This window comes from Toxorhynchites rutilus, chromosome 1 (assembly GCF_029784135.1).
Source record: "Toxorhynchites rutilus septentrionalis strain SRP chromosome 1, ASM2978413v1, whole genome shotgun sequence".
Classification (NCBI taxonomy): Eukaryota; Metazoa; Arthropoda; class Insecta; order Diptera; family Culicidae; genus Toxorhynchites; species Toxorhynchites rutilus.
Window position 1 is genome coordinate 150,788,310 of NC_073744.1, and position 22,535 is coordinate 150,810,844.

Consider the following 22,535-nt stretch of genomic DNA (forward strand, 5'->3'; position numbering starts at 1 on the left):
ATACCATAAACATGTACAAGATTATATCCAGCTTTGTTACAACTAAAACCCTAATGAGCCTATACAAATTAACAGATAGGATAAAAAATACACTTACGAAAACCTCTTGTAATGCCCAAATAGCATACATCGTTAACACTTTGCTAGCGCAAATCAGCAACTCAGACTATTCCCGGGAAGGGATGCATTTTAATTGCAAAAATGGTCTGTCTTATCTTCTAGGGAAGATCCGTTGAACACAACACCTTATAGTCTATGAAAACCATCAACGTTTTCCCTACTGGGGACTATTAGCTCTCCTGGCAATGATTTGACCCGTTTCGCCTGATACTTGGGTTACGTGTCGTATTTATAAACCCATGACTCATCATAGAAACGATGCATTCAATGATTTTTGGGTTCAACTTAGCCTTGGAAATCATGTCCTAGGCAATGCTAACGCAGTTGATTGAGCCTCATGACATTAGATTAATCTTTGTTGTGATTGATGCCATCTTGGGTTTGGAGTTTTCAAGTTATGTGATCTACTATTCAAGCCTTTTCATTTGATACCCATAATAACTGGGCTTTGAGAAAACTATATACAGGTAAACTTCGATATAACGTACAATTTACTTTCAAAATTGTACGTTGTATCGAATTGTACGTTAAATCGAAGCATAATATAGTACTCACAAACGTAGTCTATATTACATTATTAGGTTGCTGTTTTAGTCAAGTTAATGAATAACTTCAATCAGAAGACGAAGCCAGCTTTTCTCATGATATTTCCCTTCGTACTGTTGATTAAAGCTTGATTCATTTAGAATCCGGAATCACAAAACTAGCTGTATTTCGGGATTGATTGAAGGTACAAAACTTGTTTTAGCATCACAATACAAATAATTCATTGTTCAAATATTGAAATTTTTTTTCCTTTACTCTTTGAAAATGTGTACGTTATATCGAGGTAAAATGTACGTTATATCGAGTGACGTTATAACGAGGGTACGTTATATCGAGGGTACGTTATAACGAGGGTACGTTATATCGAAGTTTCCCTGTATCACCATTTTGTGGTGGTGGCCATTTTAAATTTGCATTTTTTCATAAATAACTGTGTTCTACTGGTCAATCCCCTTCATTTGATACTCATATTGATGGTGTTTTTCAAAACAGTATATTTGTTGCCGTTTTGTAAAGGTGGCCATTTTGAGTCTGCTTCTCTAATGAATGATTGCGTTCTACTAGTCAATTCCTTTCATTTGATACCCATATTGATGGGGTTTTGGGAAAAAATATATTTATCGCCATTTTGTATAAACTTTTTCCTGTTTTTTACAAAATAAGATACACAAAAGATAATTTTTTTTTAAATTTTTGGCACACAAAATAAGATACAAAATAAGATCACTATCTTAGATTTATATTTCTCATGAAAAATCTGTGTTCTACTAGTCAAGTACTATCGTTTGATACCCATATTAATGGGGTTTTGAGAGAATATGTAGTCCGTCATTTTGTAGTAGCCACCATCTTGGATACGCATTTTTCATGAACAACTGTGTTCTACCAGTCAAGCCCTTTCATGTAATACTCATATTAATGGTGTTTTGAGAAAATATTTAGTCCGCCATTTTGTACCGGTCTTGGATTCTTAGGATCATGAACTACACAGTTTTATAGTGTTTACAGAGATAAAGGTGTGTTCCAAATTTCAGATCAATCGGTCAACAGGTCAACATTTCTATTAATGTGGGGTTAAAAAATACGGATCTAATATTTTGCGAAAAGGAACAAAACTACCGCTTTTAACGAAAATCTGAAAACCTATACATCGGTTTGGCATGGAATGTCTGTTAGATGAGAATCTAAACATTTTACATGTAATGAAATAATGAGGGTTTTGATGGCATATAACTCTATCTTTTCTAGACAGATCGCAAAGATGATCTCATCAATCAATCGGAAATATTATACGCGTATATTACATACGCGTATATTACATTAAAAATAATTATATTTTCTTGCAAACTCACTATTCAAAAATTAAAAATGCCATAAAAAAAATTAAATTATTGGTCCATCGCCATCGTGTTGAATAGGTTTGCTACGATATTTTTGGGCGCCAACAGTAGTGAATGGGTTTCGTTTGAAAAAAAGTTATTTTTGGAAAAAAGGGGAAAAGGTTGATTTTTTGAACCACCCTAGAATGGAAAAGGTCACCCTAATGTATAAATAGAAAAATACGGGTCTAATGTAAAGAACGGTAAAGCGATAAAGAACAAAATTACCACTTTTCACGAAAATCTGAGAACCAGTATATCGGTTTGGCATGGAATGGCTGTTAATACCCTATGATCAGAAAGTACCGCGAATTTTTTATTCAAACTTACCGTGCATGCGCGAACCGGTTTATTTTTTTTCTTATGTTGGTACGACCTTAAGACGCACATCTGTTTTAGTGCCATCCGATCATTAGTGTATGCCTGTACATCGCAAAAGGCCGGATATGTGGGCCGACAATTCTTAGATTTTGCATGATAGCAACGCGTCATCGCATCGAGCCTGAATTGTACTGAATTATTTGACCAAACATCAAGTAAATACCATCGAACAAACACCGTGTTCACCTGATATGGCCCCGTGCGACTTTTTCTTTTGTTCCCCAAATTGAAGTTGCCACTTCGTGGAAAGAGATTTCAATCGATCGAGGAGATTAAAGAGAATGCGACGAGGGAACTGAAGGCCATGCCTTCGTCGGCCTACCAGGGATGCATGGAGGGCTAGGTCAAGCGTTGGCACATGTATGTTGCTTCAGATGGATCATATTTCGAAAAGGATAAAATAAATTTACCTGAAATTTAACTCTATTTATTTATTTAAAAATCCCCGGTACTCTCTGATCATAGGGCAGTTGCGTAAACTATCGAACTGCAAGTTTTTGTATTTTTATTCTGTCATGCGGTTCTGTTCTGCGCGTGGAGTTTTTGTTGTGGGGAAATTGTTTTCTTTTTGTTGCTTTTCGCAGTCGATTGCGGATACTCCGATGATGTGAGGTCCACCAGATATTACCAATTGCGATAAATTATATGATGGAGCAATTTCGTCTGAGGATGACATAATCCGGATATTCCATGGTCAGTCATCCATTTAGTACCATTGTTGTTGATACTCATTCAGGGCCTGACGAAGCAATTTACACTGTTACACTGTAGACAAACCCTCTCAAAACCAGCTGAAAGGTGCTCTCCAGACAATGATGCTGCTTTACTCACGAAACAAAATTTATCGAATAGTTTTACTACATATCTTGATTTGAAGAAAAAAGATTCAGAGGGCGGAATGAGCAGAAAATGCCTATTTAATGTTTCTGTTTCGAATTTGTTAGAAACCAATTGCATTTGTTATGACTATATTTTTTCATAGCGACAGTTCCCTCTAGTGCGATGTCACTATAGGAAGAGAACTTCGACTATATTCCAAATGGGGTACTCATGTGGATTTTGATCCCGAGATCGAGATCGTCATGTACAGACGATTTCAGAATACCACTGAGAACACGTTCCAGTTACGCGAAAAGATTTGAATACCCGGTCAAAAATATCGGTAGACGCAACAATGACGCAAGCACTTCAAAGCAGTCCAAAACCGTTTTGAATGGTGGTTGTACCATGATCATTTCATTGTGTTATGATGGCGCTACAACGCTCGACTGACTGACTTCCCAAAACACAAAATACAATTTACTACTCAAAATTTACCACCAATCTAATCGCAAAGAAATTATAATCCACGCTGTGGAAGCCACACTCGGTAGTTTCAACGTAATTTGGGCTACCCAAATCCAATAAAAGTATCAATTAACCACGACTAATACTCACTGAGACTCTGCACGACGAGCACATTGAGGGCTGCCGCCATCATTAGCAGGGCGAACCTGCTACCGGTAATTGTCCACATGTTGTTTACGCTCTACTTTCCAGCCGTTCTGACCAAGCACACTTTATCTATACCAATACTATCCACTATCACACTACCGCTACCCCACACACTACTAACGGATGACAGACACTTCTGTCACTTTGAGGCTCTTTTCTCCTTCTTTCTCTAGCGTGGAACAACACAACAGAAACAAAATTGCTCGATGTCCGCCGTTCCTCCCGTCAAGTTGAAGCGCGCGCTGAAAATAGAAGAGAGAAATGAAGCAACAATGAGTGAATGGGATATAAATAAATCTTAATTACTATTGTTGGATAATGAGTTGTGTCCCGTCCGAATTGGTTGAGTGTGTAGCAATGAACTTGACAAGGCACCTCCACCGTCCCTTTCTCTCTCTCTGATCAAGTATTTGGAATGAGATGAAATTTGTGTGTTGTTATTGGTGCAGGAAGCGTGTTTTGCAATTTCTTGGAAGCAAATGACAGTTGACCGGAAATGTTTCATATAAGTATTTACAGCGAAATTTGTTGAATCACTTCAAAGAGCTAGGAATATTGTGGTCGACATCGATGACAATTCACAACCTTACAAACAAATTCACACTGTCAAACGTGAATCCATCGTCAACGTCTCTTCCAGAAAGCTAAATCGAACATAAAAAGAATGAGATCACGCGGTTATTTATTTGTCTTTGTCCCCAGATCCCCCTTGCAAATGATCGCACAGAAAGAAACGCAAAAAAAACACGATCTCCACGAGAAGTTACGAATTGGAGTCTCCTTCGTCGTATTTGTGGACTCGAGAGCCAAAGCGAACGCGCTGGATCGAGAGCCAACGCGAACGCGCTGGATGACGGCGTTTAGGGGCGGACTTCCCGAGCGCAACTTTTGTGGTGGTATCCAATTGAGTCTATAAAATATTCACATTTTATTTCTTTTCATTGTCGTTTTCGTTGTTTACTTTCGCGGCTCGGTGGTCGGCCGGCCGCCGGCGAAGATCGGACGTGCAACGGTTAATTTAAAAAATAAAAACAGCGGCAAGCGTACGGTTAATTACACGGCTTGGGATGGTTTTAACACTTCGCTGCGCACACCAAGACTAATTATTTTCAAATTATTCAGGAGAGATTTTCGGGCGGTTTAAAGTGTGTAGTAATGTTTTTTGGCACGAGCTTTTGAAGTTCTGTTTTCTGTATTATGATTCTTCTCCTGAAAATTCTAAAATCAGAACATAGTAACATTGTATAATACCGAAATATTAAAAATTATTCAAATACTCAAAGAAAAAATTCAAAGATTCACAGATTTATAGGAGCATGGATTCAAAGATTCAAAGGTTCAAAGATTCAATGATTCAAAAATTCCAGGAGATTTAAAGACACAAAGACTCGGAGATTCAAAGATTCAAAAATTCAGAGATTTAAAAATTCAAAGATTTTAAGTTTCAAAGATTCAGAGATTCAAAGATTCAAAAATTCAAACATTCAAAGATTCCAAGATTCCAAGATTCCAAGATTCCAAGATTCCAAGATTCCAAGATACCAAGATTCAAAGATTCAAAGATTCAAGGATTCAAAGATTCAAAGATTCAAAGGTTCAAAGATTCAAAGATTCAAAGATTCAAAGATTCAAAGATTCAAAGATTCAAAGATTCAAAGATTCAAAGATTCAAAGATTCAAAAATTCAAAAATTCAAAGATTCAAAGATTCAAAGATTCAAAGATTCAAAGATTCAATGATTCAAAGATTCCAGGAGATTCAAAGACACAAAGACTCGGAGATTCAAAGATTCAAAGATCCAAAGATTCCAGGAGATTCAAAGATTCAAAGATTCAAAGATTCCAGGAGATTCAAAGATTCAAATATTCTAAGATTCAAAGACTCAAAAATTGAAAGATTCAAAAATTCAAAGATTCAAAAATTCAAAGCTTCAAAAATTCAAAGATTCAAAAATTCAAAAATTCAAAGCTTCAAAGATTCAAAAATTCAAAGATGCATAGATTCAATGATTCAAAAATTCAAAGATGCATAGATTCAATGATTCAAAGATTCCAGGAGATTCAAAGACACAAAGACTCGGAGATTCAAAGAATCAAAGATTCAGAGATTCAAAGATTCAAAGATTCAAGGATTCAAGGATTCAAAGATTCAAGGACTCAAAGATTCAAAGATCCATTGATTCATAGATTCATAGATTCAAAGATTCAAAGATTCAAAGACTCAAAGATTCAAAGATCCAAAGATTCAAAGATTCAAAGATTCAAAGATTCAAAGATTCAAAGATTCAAGGATTCAAAGATTCAAGGACTCAAAGATCCAAAGATCCATTGATTCATAGATTCATAGATTCATAGATTCAAAGATTCAAAGATTCAAAGATTCAAAGATTCAAGGACTCAAAGATACAAAGATTCAACGATCCAAAGATCCATTGATTCATAGATTCATAGATTCATAGATTCAAAGATTCAACGATTCAAAGATGCATTGATACATAGATTCATAGATTCACAGATTCAAAGATTCAAAAATTCAAAGATTCAAAGATTCAACGATTCATAGATTCATAGATTCATAGATTCATAGATTCATAGATTCATAGATTCATAGATTCATAGATTCATAGATTCATAGATTCATAGATTCATAGATTCATAGATTCATAGATTCATAGATTCATAGATTCATAGATTCAAAAATTCAAGGACTCAAAGATTCAAAGGCATAAAGATTCAAAAGTTCAAAGACTCAAAAAATCAATGAGACATGGATTCAAAGATTCAAAGATACAAGGATTCATAAATTCCTAAAATTAATTAAAAAAAATTCAAAATTGAATAATTTAAGAGGTTTAGGTGTAAGTCAACACTATACATAGATATGACTGGTTTGAACGCGTTATAAGCAATATAATCACTTCTTCGAGAATTCTCTGGAACATGACGACGATATTTTCCTGCTTCGCTGAGAATTTCATCTTAATCTCGAAAGTAGATTCTAGCGTTCAAAAAAATATAATATGTTTCATTAATGTTTACAATCATTCTTCATTTCGTGTTTCCGCACAAAGGCCCTTTGCACGACAATTACTCAAACCATCCATTTTATGAAGTGCCGTCAGATATAAAAAACATAATTTGTATAAGTCAACATTTTCCTATTTCCACCGGAATAATTTGATTGACATTTAGCGCCACACCCCCGCCATCAGAACGACGTCACCCACTCAAATACATTCGTCATCGTCGTCATCATCAGCATCAGGGTTTGGCTTACAGCTGTTACGAAATTGAAGTTAGCACCACCTCCACCTACCACCATCCTTTTCATGACTCACTTTTTTCGGGAGGGTTTGCTCTATGCTAACTTAATCCTGCGGGCCTAGCCGATGGCGATGGATGGATGGGGAGAGTGAGTTTTACCTTCGTCATTTTTATCCCATAAATTCGATTCCAAGTTGGACGGCGGATCCCCGCGTTTTTTTTTGTACACCCCCTGCGGCGGTTGGCACATTCTGATTCATTCCTCCCCGAACTCGGTCAAATTTGATATTAGCCTCATTGGCGCCGCCGCTGACGACGACGGATACGAGCCGAGGCAGGATCAGAATACGGCGGCTAGACATATTTCGTGTGCCCCGTTCTCGGAGGGGCGAAATGGCAAAGCGCACAAATTTCGCAGCAGACCGGAAGAGGATGTTCGAGCGGACACAATGGCGTTACTCGAGTGGGGCGGCGGCTAAAGTTGGCTGCAACGGAATGGATTTGCTTCTGCTTGAAACTCTCGGTAATGGAATATTCATTTAATTTGCAAAGCAAACTGCCGAGCGCAGCGCAACGCTACGCTGTTTTGGTGTTTTCCCTCCCTGGAGCGATCGTAGCAGCAGTTCTAGCCTAAAAAAAGTGGCACAAAGGAAGCCGGAGGAACGATGGAGCTGTCGCGTAGCGGGGGAGCGAGGGGTGAATTATTCATTTCTCCTCCAGGTACGTTTGTTGTTTTCATGAATGGTATGGGAAGAAGAAGACTTGCTCAAAGTAACAGACGAAGTGCGTTGTTGTTTGCACGCCTTCCAAAAGACCAAATTGGATTGAAAGTGAGCCGGGGAAGGCTCGTTTTGATACCTATACTAATGGCTTTGAAAAGTTCAAAGAGGTTCATTTTCCTACGATGAGTATACGCGAATAGCTGAAGTAATGGTACTTCAACATAATGTTTAATAATTTCAACTCTTCGCACAGATTTATGCAGAAATTTTGTTAAATTTGGTATGAAGTGATATCATTATTTTCCAAACGAACAAGCTCATTCTTGAAAGGATACATTCCCAACGAGTGTTATTATACTAACTCGATTATATCCATAACGATGGATTTTCTGTAGAAACTCAAAACATATAAAGTTTCCCTGGCCGGAGTCTTGTCTGAAGTGACGGGACATTTTAATCAAGAAAAACCACCTTGTGTTGCGTTTACTGAATTCCGGTCATTTTTTATAGCAGGGCACGAACCAATTCGATTAATTATTTTCGGTAACAAATCATGTGGAAGCTATATTCCAACCTTCAGGGTCATTTTCATGGCTCTTAAACGATGGAAAAAGGTTGATCGGTCAACATTTAATTGTTTGCGAAATGTTGTTGAGGTTCGTGAAATAAAGTTTGTAGTTCGGCGTCTTCAGACACTTTTGATGGTTTTCCACGTTCCTCGTTCCTGACATCACCATTACCACTTTTAAACTTTTTCAAACCTTTGAGAAAGATTCGTTATTATTTTAAGTTTCTCAATGAATTTCACAATCGGCATTGAAATCGTAAATGATCTGCTCTTACGCTCTGGACGATTCAAAGAGTTGCCATTGGCCGGGGCGCTTACATTGCAATTTTTCCGCTCTCCACAGTGTTCACACATGTTGCAGTGTTTGTTCTCTGCATTTGCATTTCGAGTGATCGTTTGCGTGCGACTGATTCGCAATGGTATGTAAAAATAGTCCCTCGCCGATGCATAGGCGGCTCGTTATTGATGTTACATGTAGGTTTGCACACAAATGGGCAGAGCAAATTAATGGAAAATAGAAATGCTACTAATTCTCGTCAAATTAAGACTTAGACGTAGTTCTACGTCAAAATGTACCTGCTTCAAACGCCGACCACTTCTGGCTTCGAATTTTACGGCAGTTGTTAGTTGTTATCGAAGAGCCAAAGCTCAAGAAACTTAGAGGTAACAATTATTTTACTATCGAGAGATTATGTTACGGTCAGCTTCTTCCGCTAGTGTATATTTAGTGCATTGATCCTAAGGCTATTTAGTTCTTCAGACTGCAGTACAGATCTATTATCCTTCACTACTATAAATTAAAGAGATTAATAAATAGGATAAAGTGGTACAATTTTAGACTCGATTATATACAGTTCGAAAAAAAAAATTTTTTTGTATTTCAAATATGACTTATTTCAAGAGAAAATGAAATGTGTAAACGTTAAAGAGAAAGTTAATTGGTTATTACGAATACAGTGAAGTAAAAATCGTTAATTTGGTAGATTTTAATTGAAGATTCGCCAGGTATTGTCTAAAATGATATTGCAGCGAAATTAAAAAAGATAGAAGTTGGATGTCAAAGAACAAATTGTAGAGCGGTTAGAGAGCTTTGCGGTCGTTTGTCTGCTCTCAGCAACCACAGCAAGGATATATACTGAATACAACGATGTAATAGTATACATTTTTTTAAACGAATGTTAGTGTCTAGTGAACTTATTCATGAATGTATACTTAGTTTCTATGAACAATAGGTAACGGTACTCGGTATAAACTAAATATTTATAACGTAGAAAGATAAGAGCATCGATTTCAAGGGCAAATAATTCCGACCGCAAAGGGTTAATTTGGTGGATAGAAATAAAAATATTCAAGTTTAATATGTATGTTTTGAATAAAATTAAGGGTAAACCCTCAAAACCACAAACTTCAAAGTTTGAATATGAAAAAGCAATAGAGCAACAGCTCGCTTCAAAAGGATCAATTGTTTCCTGTGGAAATTTCTTTTGATCGTTCGACTGAGTTTTAGCAGCTCAAATTGGATCACACAATTTTGATCCCACCAAATACAGAACATTACTTTGGAACCGTGGATATTCGGCTTCGGCTTTAATATTCCTGGTTGACCGGGCTTCACATGTGATCTTTAGCGCTTTGTTGTAGTGAATCCATTTTTCGTCCCCGTAAGATTCGATGCAAGAAATACTTCCTATTGAGCCGTTCAAACCACATTTCGAACTTGCCAAATCGCCGTTCGACATCTTTCGTCTTGAATTCGTAGGAACTTAATTTCCTTGCTTTTGGATGTGTCCTGCCATTTTGAATCGTTTAGAAAAAACTTGTCGAGTTGCTCACAATGATTGTGCAAGGTCTGTTTGAGAATCCTAATCGAGTGATGAGTGATGTTCATCTTCGAACTTCTTTGTGAAGTTTGAAGACACCTGGTCACCGGAAGTCGCGACTACTATGGGCTCCAACAATCCTTACTTACTTACTTAGTAAGGATTGTTGGAGCCCATAGTAGTCGCGACTTTCGGGTGACTAAGAACAATCCTGCGTAGTGTTTATTTAACCTTAATTGTGGCGACTGAGAGTTATTTTAGGGTAACCTGAGGAGTAGCTGATAGAATTTCTCTAAACCAATAAGTCCGTCGATCCGTTCATAATCGAGTATTCTGTATGGAAATCCAATTCTGACGACTGGGAGTTTTATTTGGGAGATGTTTCATGCTATATTATACTATTCACGAATTTATAACCGAAAATGAGTGAATAATTCAGATACTTGAACAGAATAAGAGTACTCACTTTTATTGCATCAAGTGAGTAAACGAAACGAGGAAAGAAGCCTGTTGATTGTATATCCGAACTGAACCTAAAAACGGATAGTCTATCGACTATTTACTGCAGACAGCTTTGAACCGCACACTTGAATGATATGAATGATACATTAAAAATTAAAAGCTTCATCATTCGACACTTGCGAGCGGAGAACGAAGGAGAACTAAAACGAGAGAGGTGTCGTTTCTCACTGGATCGGTGTTGCTTGTAACACTCTGCGGTCTGCACGAATGCAAATTGAGGCGTAAGAGCGATACTCTTGTCGGTGGTTCTATTGCCTGACACACGAAAGCCAATTTTGTTTGCGATATACAACAATGAGTAAAATTGATTTTTGCTTGTGATTTCTAGCTAGCATTTCTATTAACACACTGAAGGTTTGCTCATGTGGGGTCATCGACAGTGACGGACAAAACAATAAGTCCATTACTTATTGAAACAGATTCAATTGCAAGGCTTGCTAGAATAAGTCTCAAATCGTGTGTTTTTCGTACTAAAAAACATTTCTATGTTATGAAACAGTTTGAGAGGGAAACCACTCTACCAGCATTTCTACATTGAAAAATTCAACCGTTTTTCAGTTTTACAGCAATCTCCTACGATTTGGCAAAAACCAACGGTCTCGTTATTATCCAAATTTTGTACCATTCGGTACCTTGATAAATAACTTACATCAGGAAGAAAACAGTATTCGTTTCTCAATCAGTTGAACCTGAACTAACTTTCCATGTCTGATTATTTCGTCGTGCGTTTCTCCGATCTTTCGCAAATTCAAAAAGGGTTGCCTTACAAGCTACAAGTACTGACCGCAGATATATGATTCAAGTTGGTGGTTGGAGAATTTTTTTAATTTCCTCCTGCTTGGGGTCTTATTGTTTCGTTCATTCACTTCATGTGTCTGTTCGGAAACTTATGGAGTCATGATGTATCATACCGATGGATCAATATATCCACGTCGAAAATCAAAATTCAAGGCCCACTAATATTGTGTATAAAATGCGAACTGCTGATGAACCAATCAAGCTTGAGTTAAGATTGTTAAGATTGAGCTAAGCGATCAATAATAAATGCAACATATTCCAATCACAGATGACATCCTGGCATCGAGATGAGAGCTTGCTCAACGACAAATTGGAAGTGTTCGTTTTATCCCATTCCAATAAGCTGTCTTGCTCGATCGATATATACACTCATAAACCGGTGTTGAAGTGTGCGGATGGTGACCTAATGATAAACTCGTTCGGTACAACATCACAAACAGCAACGTGAACGTGAGAATCATCGTTCATCGATTGCAGACCACAAGATGGACGGGAGCCTGTCGTCGTCGGAAGGAAGGAATGCTAAAGCTGTGCGAAAAGCTATTATTTGGTATGACTCAATCGAGCTAGATTGCACACTCACTCTTCGGGCGGGGGTAGCTAATGCATTCGTATCGATTTTTCATTTGTATGTAACTGCTGGTGAGGATGTTGTTCAATATTTCGACGGAATGTTACGGAATTCGTCTTTGTGGGGCGGTATCAACTTCACTCGAAAGCATTGTAAACATAACATAAACTCAAAAGCTGTCTGTCCTTTGTTTCCATAAAGTGCCTTTCTTATTAACGGTGACTACGTGCTTCCGATGAAAATCGTATGAGTAAGAGAGAAACAGTAGGTCGCTTGTGGGACTACCGGAGTCACCATCTAGAATCTATTTCGCAAACGGATCGTTTGTGCAGAAAACTGCTGCACAATTAACAATCAACGCTCTCTCACACCAATCGGAATACAATGATGACTAATATCTTCAGCATGAAAACAGGTTGAAATCGCTCCTTGAAGTGCGGTAATTCTCCTGCTTTACAACTCTTGCCTTCCATCTGCCTCCTACATCTGTTGTGGGGCTTTCTGCTTGTGTACATAAATTCGAGCACAAAGTGCTTTTGTCGCTCGTTTCATCCCTTGTCCGCATAATTCATCAACCCTCCCGCGCTGAATCAAATTGCCGTCATCCCCGCACCGAACATTTGGAACGCACGCTTCTGAAATATTCATGAGTGCTTCTTCGCCTGTGCTGTAATGAATTTTCTTGAGCATCGGCCAGTGCAAATATTTACAATATCCGAAAGGTTCTATAAAACCGAGGACTGTTAATATCCGAAGGAGAAATATAGATCGGTGTTCCAGTTTACGATTACACAATTACGTCATTCCAACAAATTGACGCCCAAAGAATGCCGCCTGCCGATGAGAAACCACCACCGGTTTGTCGGTTGTTGATGAAATCATTGGAAGCGTTCGCGCGGGATGTTTGTCCAACCCGCCCTTGACCACTATTTGATTGCCGGGCGACCGAGAAATCTGTGTGTGAGAACGTTACATCTGGTGGAATTTTCTATAAATATTCATATCCAACGCGGCGCGCGGATAGAGTAGTCGATCAGTCTCGGCAGCTCAGAAGTTTTACACTCGTTGTTTCGTCGGTGCCGATGTCATATCGATTTGTTCTCCACTGCGCGTTAAACAAAATATTTTGAAGCTCAAGTTCAGCTTCCTTTCCCCCGAAAATTTCACGCTAACAAACCACCGATGCTCTCCAAGGACAGCAAAACACCAGCATCCCGCTGCGTTCGAGTGATGGGAGATATCCGTTGCATGTGTTGAGCTGCAAAAAAAAAGTTCTTGAGCTCTGGTTGAGTTTGGCCGACGGGTGAGGAGGTGATGATGAATGGTCGACCTCTCTATCCAAGAAACACTGCACAGAGATCACCGCAAAAGCGCGAGATGAAATCATCATCGCGTGTAATGACTGTGGTGTGTTGTACAGCCAACAAAACATGACCACCACCATCGTCGTGGCGCGGAGGTTTCACCGTGAAAGGCAGCAGGATTCTGTCATGATTTATTTTTGAAACGAAACACGTTCGCTCTCCGGTCGTTTGGTTTTGTTGGGTGACGCGATGACAGATGTGATTAGTTCGGCGCTCAAATTTCACTTTCTATGTCGCCTCGGCTGGCCCAGGATCATCACGTGTGTGGCGGAATGATTAATTTCAATCGTGCAGGTTACGAGATTGATAGCCGTGAACGCGAGCGTGTGATTGTGAGTGATCTCTATCGTTGAAGTAGCGCCAGTGATGAATATCTAGATCAATTGAATTTCTCGCATGTGATGTGCCTTGAATGATGGAGCATAAACTGATCAATTGACCCCGAAAAAAAAAACCCGTACGATTTTTTTTACCCCATGTGAAACTACCTGAAACTGCTGTTTCCTCTCGACGCAACTGTTCGACTCGATGATGACGCCTCGACAGGTTGAACAGTTAAAATCTATGCTAAATTGGATACGGAGCAGGTGAAACAAATTTAAAATCTCCAATTAGATGAACAGATGATCTTTTTCGCTTCAATAATAGCAGCAAGTACAATCTTTCTATCTTGAGTTCTGCGAAATGGTTAAAAAATGGCTAATTACCATACCATATTTCTAACCAAACGGAAACCTTAGTGGAAATGGGCAGTGTTTGCCAAATGACCCATTCACTGAAAAAATTGCTTTCGTTCGTTCAAATATGATCATACAGTAATCATTTCCCCTAGCGACATTCTTCTGTTGTTACGTGCTGCAAATCACGACACAAAATAGAACGAGACAACTCTCAGCAATTCCAAATGAAATCGTCCTAAAAATGCAGATTTTAAAAACATGTATTTTTGATTCCAATGAAAGTGTGTATTCCGTTTGGGTTGGAGGAAATATGAGTTTTCCACAACAATTGGGAATTTTTTGACTCAAGCGTAACTTTTGAAAAGAGCGTATCGATTTGAGTAAGAGAAATCTTTGATAATTTATATCTCAAAAACTATGAGTCGTATCGAAAAAGTCTCTTAGAAAGAGTTATAGAGTATTGATGGTTGAATATGAAAAAAATATACACTGAGAAAAAAAAATTAGTACTCTTTTTTTTTATTTACAAAATATTTTTCCTTTTTTTTCAATTTTAGATACAAAATAGAAGTCATGTATAAAATTTAAAAAATGGGCCCAAGATGGTAAAACTGTTTTTGACGAACTTTGTGGAACATCGAATTTTTAGGAATTTTCAAAACTTCGAGTTTTTGTATGTTAGAAACATTTTTTTAAATATCTCGAGAATGGTTGCATTTAGAAGGAGATTGATAATAACCTTTTTTTTGTTTTAAATCACATCAGGATTCATAATTTGTGGCTAAAAATGATTGTTAACATACAAAAATTCGAAGTTTCAAAAAATTCCTAAAAATTAGATGTTCCACAAAGTTTGTCAAAAATAGTTTTACCATCTTGGGCCCATTTTTTTAATTTTTTGCATGACTTCTATTTTGTATGAAAAAATTTAAAAAATAATATATGTATTATGGATATTGCAAATTGAATTTTTATTTTGTAAATAAAAAAAAGAGTACTAATGTTTTTTCTCAGTGTACTTTTTTTTCATATTCAACTATCAATACTCTATAACCCTTTCTAAGACACTATTTCGGTACGACTCATAGTTTTTGAGATACAAATTATCAAAAATTTCTCTTACTCAAATCGATACGCCCTTTTCAAAAGTTACGCTTGAATCAAAAAAATCCCAATTGCTGTGGAAAACTCATATTTCCTCTAACCCAAACGGAATACACACTTTCATTCGAATCAAAAATACTCATGTTTTGTCATTTGTCGATTTCATTTGGAATTGCTGCTCTGCATCGGTTCGCACTTCATGATACACCAGCACGCAAGCAAAACCATCATGTATGCTTCCGATGCAGAAAGTTCATTTTCTTCTTTGTCTCTAATATATACATATCGAACCTCTCCATGCATCATGAAACAACATGATCGTACGGACTACGCGAAGCGAATGATTCATTTTCAGCTAATGTAGCAGATCCTGATTTTTAAGTCTCAGAGAATGCAAACTATATGATTATTTAGCTCGATAGAGGCTAAGGGAAGGGTAGTCAAATTATATTTTCCATTTTTAACGCTGCTGTCCCTTGAAATATACATATATATATATATATATATATATATATATATATATATATATATATATATATGATGACGTAATTTTCCTTGTATCATTTATTGCTTTGCACTTGTCTGTGCAGTGGGTTTCGCTATAGTAGAACGGGACGATATATGCGATTCAAACTTGTATGCAGGCTTCGAAAATGGTGTGCGATGTTTGATGCAGCTTGAATATGCAAACAACAGTCTTCGTTCCTCTCTTGATTTAATCATTTAGTGTAACACAAGTGATTACTGTCATTCATACAAGTATCTGAATGATCCTCTCATATTTGGTTATATATTCGTGAGAGGTTACTTGCATGACACATTGTGTATCATTCGATTTGTATCGAAATTCAAACACTGGAAATGGGTGCCAAATCAGAACGTTTTAATGAAATATTTTCAACGTTAGTAATCATTTTTGCTGTGAATTGATTTTGGTGATTTTCATACCAAATTCTCTCAAATTTTTTTGATATGCACGACACGAGTCTGAGAGGGTCGAATCTGTGTTGTGAATGAAGGAGAAAACACACCGCAGTGCAATTTTAAACTGAAAATATGTACCCTTACATACCGTCAGGTGACGAGTGTTCGTGTATGTTTATTTGCCTTTGGTCACAGCGTGTTCAGCTTCTCGAAGAAAAAGGACATTTGCTATGCAGTGTGTATTGACAAAAACGAAACATATTGCGATATATTGTTAAAATAGATAACTCGCTTGAGTGTTACTCATTTTTCGAACTTTTAGCTTTTGAATCGCTTAACCGATTTACGTTTTCCCAAGTGCAAATGAGAGGTGCTTTAGTAGACTTCATTTGAATACATTTCGAATGCGATCTGCCTTATAAGACGAAACCTTCAAAAAATAGTTTTTTTTGTTCCTTAGAAGTCGAAACCAATGAAATCCTAGCCTTTTCCATATTTTTATTTTTACCATTTTTCAGAAAAATATACTTGAATGAGTTTCTTGGGGAAATTTGCAAACTACAGTGGAACCTCGATTATCTGCGGTGCGGATAATCCTGAACAATTACTAAACAATTTTTAGAAAGCTGAGACTTTTTACATAACATCAGAAGTTCAACGAGAAATTCTCTATATTGTGATATATTTTTAATAAATAAAACACATGACTTAATTTTTTCATTTATCTCGATAACGGAAATACGTATTTCCCTGAATTATTATTGTTTACGTAAAAACGTCCCAGTTTTTTGAAAAATCATATCTCAAAACGAAGTAATAGCATCTCTGATATCGACATATGTTATACAAAAAAATCTCATCTAAAAAATATAGCGTATAGTCCAAGGCAATGAAAACAATAAAAAACGATTACAATCAATAATTACGAAAATAAAATCCAGTTCTTTTGCAAGTTTAATATCTAAGTCTAACTCATTGGCTTCAATTTGATATATCGATCGTCTAAACCGGTTCAGTGGTTCACAAAAATGATGAATTTTCAGAAAAAAGTCATTTTTGGAAAAAAAAAGTAACTAAAACAGTTATTTCGGACCACCCTAAAATGGAAATGGGCACCCTAATGAAAAAATAAAGAAATACGGGTCTAATGTTTTAAGATAAATAAGAAAATTACCACTTTTGGCGAAAATCTGAATGTCTGGCATACAAATGAAAAACAAATTTCTGCATAACTCGAAAATTAATCAAGCAAATGGAGCAAAATTGTGTGTATGAAGATTGTAGGGGCACGAAAAGTTCCTATGGTGAATGGACACTCCTCCTCCCTCTCTAAGGAGAGAAGAGGATAGGGGTCTGTCTTTATTCTATCATATTTTCTGTATCAAACATTTATTCCATTTAACGGAGAAACATGTTATTTGCAAGTAATTGAAAAATCTTGAACGAGAATTGTGTCTGAAAACAATCTGATATTATAATGATGTGTTTTGGTAGAAGTATTAGGATTTTTTCAGTAAGAGGTAATTTCGACGGGGTCGATCAATCAATGAACAGCTCTGCGATTAAACTCATGAACTTGCGCTTAGTAAGAAAACGTGATTATTTGAAGGTATTGATAACGAAAAACAATTTTTGGGCGAGACGAAGTTTGCCGGGTCAGCTAGTAAAAAAAATAAAAGAGTTGAGCCTAGGAGCACAGACGAAAGTTTGACGTAGGACTGTAATTGTTCGAAACAATTGTTTTTTTTATGGAATTCTTTTCATTATTCGGAAATCGGATATTTTAACTCTTTTAACTTATTTTTAACAGACTATATTTCACGTCACACATACTGTGCAACCATCTTACTAACCTACTTCACCATCTACATCACTTTTATTCCTACATATTGACTGGATGTCTAATTTGTTTGATAGAATGAAATGTTGCACACAATTTAATGTTTCATACGACATTCACGGGAGCCAAGCTGAAAGAAAGAATGCGTAATACATGATTCACCTTTGAATTCTCTCGCAAAACATACCTCTTTTATTCGTTAGATTGCTCACTTGTTTTACGATTTCCACTGTATATATCTCATGTATACATTATTATAACATATATCGTTAGAATCTCCTAATGTTTCGTTACATTTTTCGGAGAGTGACCTCCCCCCTCCCCCCAATATATAGAATTGAAGACGTAGTACTACGTCAAAAATTGTCTAAAAATGTTTAAGAAGGAATAAGTACAGATAGTTTTGGAAAATTCGAATCAAAATTAGTCAAAAAAAAGTCACAGGAGGGTTGTGTCCGAGACACGACCGCATAGTTGACGTAGGATTCCGTTAGGATATCTGTTGTTTTGAATATTTGGTCATGAGGGGCAAAGTGGTCACCTGCTTGTTTGGTAGTATAACTATCGACTTTAGATGTCGTATTGATAGTCACCTTATGTTTGAGGTGAACAGATAGTTTGTTTAATCTCAGCGATTAATTAGCATAGATATTATTTTCATGTTTGGGGGCAAAGTGGTCATAGGTGAATAACAACTTACAATGTTCTGTTTACTAAAGCTGATATACCTCATCACATTCTGCTCTTGAAGAAGATCCTTTTGTGGCTTTGACCCTGGATAAATATGCCACTCCAACTAAACCAAGCTTCATTATGCGGAACGTTATGTGTTTCTTACTACGCTTTCGTATGCAAGAGAAAATTTAAATTGAGACTCTAGGTGAATAGGCCAAGCTTATTTTATGGATGTACCTTCTATAACAAATATGATTTGAACAAATTTGGACGAAAAAAACGCATAAATATATCCCATTTAGCTTGATATGGACGGGTGACCACTTTGCCCCCACTCGGTGTACAATTTACCTCCAAGCAAAAATAAAGTTCGATTTTTCACATTTTTTTTCTAATGATGAAAAGTGTACTATTTAGAATTTTTATAGTAAAAGCCGTTTGCTATCTTGAAGAACAATAAGTTGAACTAGAATATTCTTCGAGAAACGAGAATTAAATCGGTATGTGGGCGCTGGAAATGGGCATATTCCTTAGGGTGACCACTACGCCCCCACTTCCCCTATGAATAAAATAAAAAAAAGAACTCATCAATGTAATATAAGATAATTATCATTATCGAACACAATTATCAATTTTCCTCACCAGAAAAAAAGTGTTACTTGATTGTAGAGAAAATATATGTGAAATGGAAAAGATAATTTCATTCATAATTTTTACTTTACTGTTTTTTTCAACCCATTTTTATTTTTGCTTTAAGCGCAACGGAACACGAAACTTCTTAATTTTCCCAATTTTTCTCGTCGCATGAACTTTCCTTGGGAGAAAAAAAGTTTCATATTTCAAATCATTTTAACACAACCGCTACCATATACAATTTTACACTTACACTTGTGCTAAAAGTTTTACAATGCATGATCGGTCATTGATATGAAATTTCACGAAGTAACCATCATGAAAGTTCCAAATTTAAATTCTATTTATATTCTATCAAACATATATTCAGTTCTTTTGAACATCATTGTTCAATCAGTCCATCGAAAGATTCTTATTGGAACGAAAATAAAACACTCGTTCATCGCTCCCAACTTATTCGTCAGCACGTATGCAATCAGCAATGTCCACGCAAGTTACATAGAGCACTATCCTTTTGTGCGCGTCGTTTGTTAAACTATCGACCACGAGGATATTTATATGCTGATTTCCCCCAGGTACCTTGAATTTGAAATCTTTGTTAGGGAATACATGTCGGTGGAAATAAAAGCTCCCCCTACTTTCATGTGTTAACAATGCCGATTTCCCCCAGGCAGCTTGGTTTTAATGTCTCTGTTAGGGAACACACTTCGGTGGGAGCAAAAGTTCCCCGTTATTTTGATGTATTAGCAATGCCAATTTCTACGTATCTTCAATTTCGACCAATCAGAACGAGGTATTTCCGTTTGGAGATTTTTCGATTGTTTGATAGTTAGTTTCATATGATATATTATTTTATCCATTGTGATGAATTTTTATGGAGTGCTCAGATCGATTGATGCTAAAATCTCGTGAATCCATCAGGAAACAACTGACCAATAATTGTAAGTACATGGGCCACCGCATGTGTCGTGAATTTCGACCAATCAGAAGTGGGTATTTCCGTTAGGACAAAGATTGAGAATTTTGAATTGTTCGATAGTTAGTTTCATGACATATATTATTTTATTCAATGTAAAAAATTGTTATGAAGTGCCGAAATTGATTGACGCAAATATCTCATCAATCCATCATTAAATGACTGAGCAATAAGCGTTTGAAATTGGACAATTTTCACGATGTACTCGATTTTAGATTTCCAATTTGTACCCCCATATGTTCCCGAAAGACGTAACTCTACGTCAAAAAATGGGTGGGTTATATCTATGACATAACCGCAAGGTTGACGTGAGACTATCGTTGGCTTAGTAAGCATTTGTTTGTATTGAGTAAATTATTGATCCTCAACTTGCATTCATTGCAAAGCGGATTTTCCCAGCCACCTTCATTTTGAAATTAGTATTACGGAACCAGATTTCGGTTTGAACAAAAATATCACGACTTGAATGTATTTGCAAAGCGAATTTACCCAGGTACATTGATTTTGAAGTCTGTGTTGGGGAAACCTGATGAAAAAATAACATTTTGTTCATTGTGATAGATGTGTAGAAATATTTTCTATCAAGCGATGCAAACATCTTTCCGATCTATTAAGAAATATTCGGGTTGAGAGCAATCGAAATCTTTCGTTTTTCCTGCATGTTCTGTGTTTAGGTTTTCATTTCATCCCCATGCATACTCCGGTTGGACGTAGTCCCACGTCAAAATACACGTTTCTCCATCAGTGATAGTGTTAACCCATTAACGATCAAGCTGTAAAAATTATTTTTTTAACGAACGCCATTGGTGTAATTTTGATTATTGGTGTTACAGAAACCCAAATCTTCATGAATTATTTTTTTCCGTCCTTCCGTTTTCCGGAAAATGATAAAAAAAAACGAAAAATCGGTAAACAAAAACATTGGCCAAAACCTACATTTTTGATCCTGTAGAAGGTTCAATCCAATGGTTTTTTCCTACATCACAATGTGTGTTCTTTAATCAAAGTAATACTGTAGAAAAGTTTACATATTTTTACATTTTATTATGTTTTATTTTTGTTAGGTTATGCACATAACCTATACTTTCCGCACATAGTTGCTTTCAACCGAATTTGTTGTCCAATAAAGTTATACAAAATTTAATGCAATTGATGCAAATGATAGCTAATAAACTGAGCTATCATTTGATGCCAAAACCTTACCATATGGTAGATTTCCAAAGCCAAGAAAAAATATCTAAGTTGCTGTTCGATTTTTCGAACGCTTGGCCTAAAATGGGATAAAGGTCACGCCACGTCACGATACAATCTTGGACAGAATACAAATTGTTATGAAGTTAAAAAAAATCTTATTGGGTAGGGGTAATGTATTTTAACATCAATTTCAAAACCTGCTTTCTTGGATTATTAACATTATTATTAACAGATGTGAACGGGGAATAAGTGAGTCCCAACCTGAATAATTAATAGTATTACGTTACAAAATGAAGAGAACTCTACTGAAGAATCTCGCCCGAGGAAACGAAACCGTGGAACGAGCAAATGTGATCTTAAATTTTCCCCAATAGTGAATATTCCTGAAAGAAGGACTCGAGTCAACATCAGTAATAAATAATTTAAGTGTTTTACAGCCTGCCCTACAAACAACAGGTCAATTTCCACATAAAAACAAATGCACACGAATGAGACGGGAAAGCATTGGAAATTTTATTATCCCCGGAGTCGTTATATAGACTTTGATGGTGGAAGCGTGCGTGCTGCGCTACACACGATATTTCACAATAAAAAATAACAGATATGACAAAGTGCATAAACATCGATGGGGAACATGGGAATGCATCAATGGGCGTCATCTCGCGCAAAACGAACAAGTTGCTACAAACACAACAAAACTGCCACGTGTTCGTTCGTACTGGTTAGCTGACTATTATTCAGCACACGATTAACGGGATTAACCCCCTGAAGAACGGCGTAACACAACAATTCCAGAATCAAGTAATACGAATTACCCGTTGACAGTGTCAATTGAGTGCACTGCGTGGACAGCAGCAGCCCATAATTATGTAAATTTATAGCTCAATTAACACGTTCACTTCACAGTTCCCTGAACTCGGTCGCTTCACGGGTCATCTAGTTTTAAAAAGTGAGCTGATGG

The 22,535-nt window shown here is 36.7% G+C and overlaps 1 protein-coding gene across 8 annotated transcripts in view; it reads right to left on the reverse strand.

Annotated features, from left to right (window-relative positions):
- The window catches only part of LOC129762577 (neuroglian), a 138,716-nt gene that overhangs the window by 73,258 nt on the left and 42,923 nt on the right, over nt 1–22,535 (reverse strand). For all 8 annotated transcript variants that reach the window (XR_008740668.1, XR_008740667.1, XR_008740666.1 and 5 more), the window contains exon 3: nt 3,864–4,162. Coding sequence is in view for 5 of the 8 variants with exons in the window: in XM_055761005.1 (XP_055616980.1) it covers nt 3,864–3,942 (79 nt within the window). In the remaining 3 variants the exon portion in view is untranslated. The remainder of the gene's footprint in view (nt 1–3,863; nt 4,163–22,535) is intronic.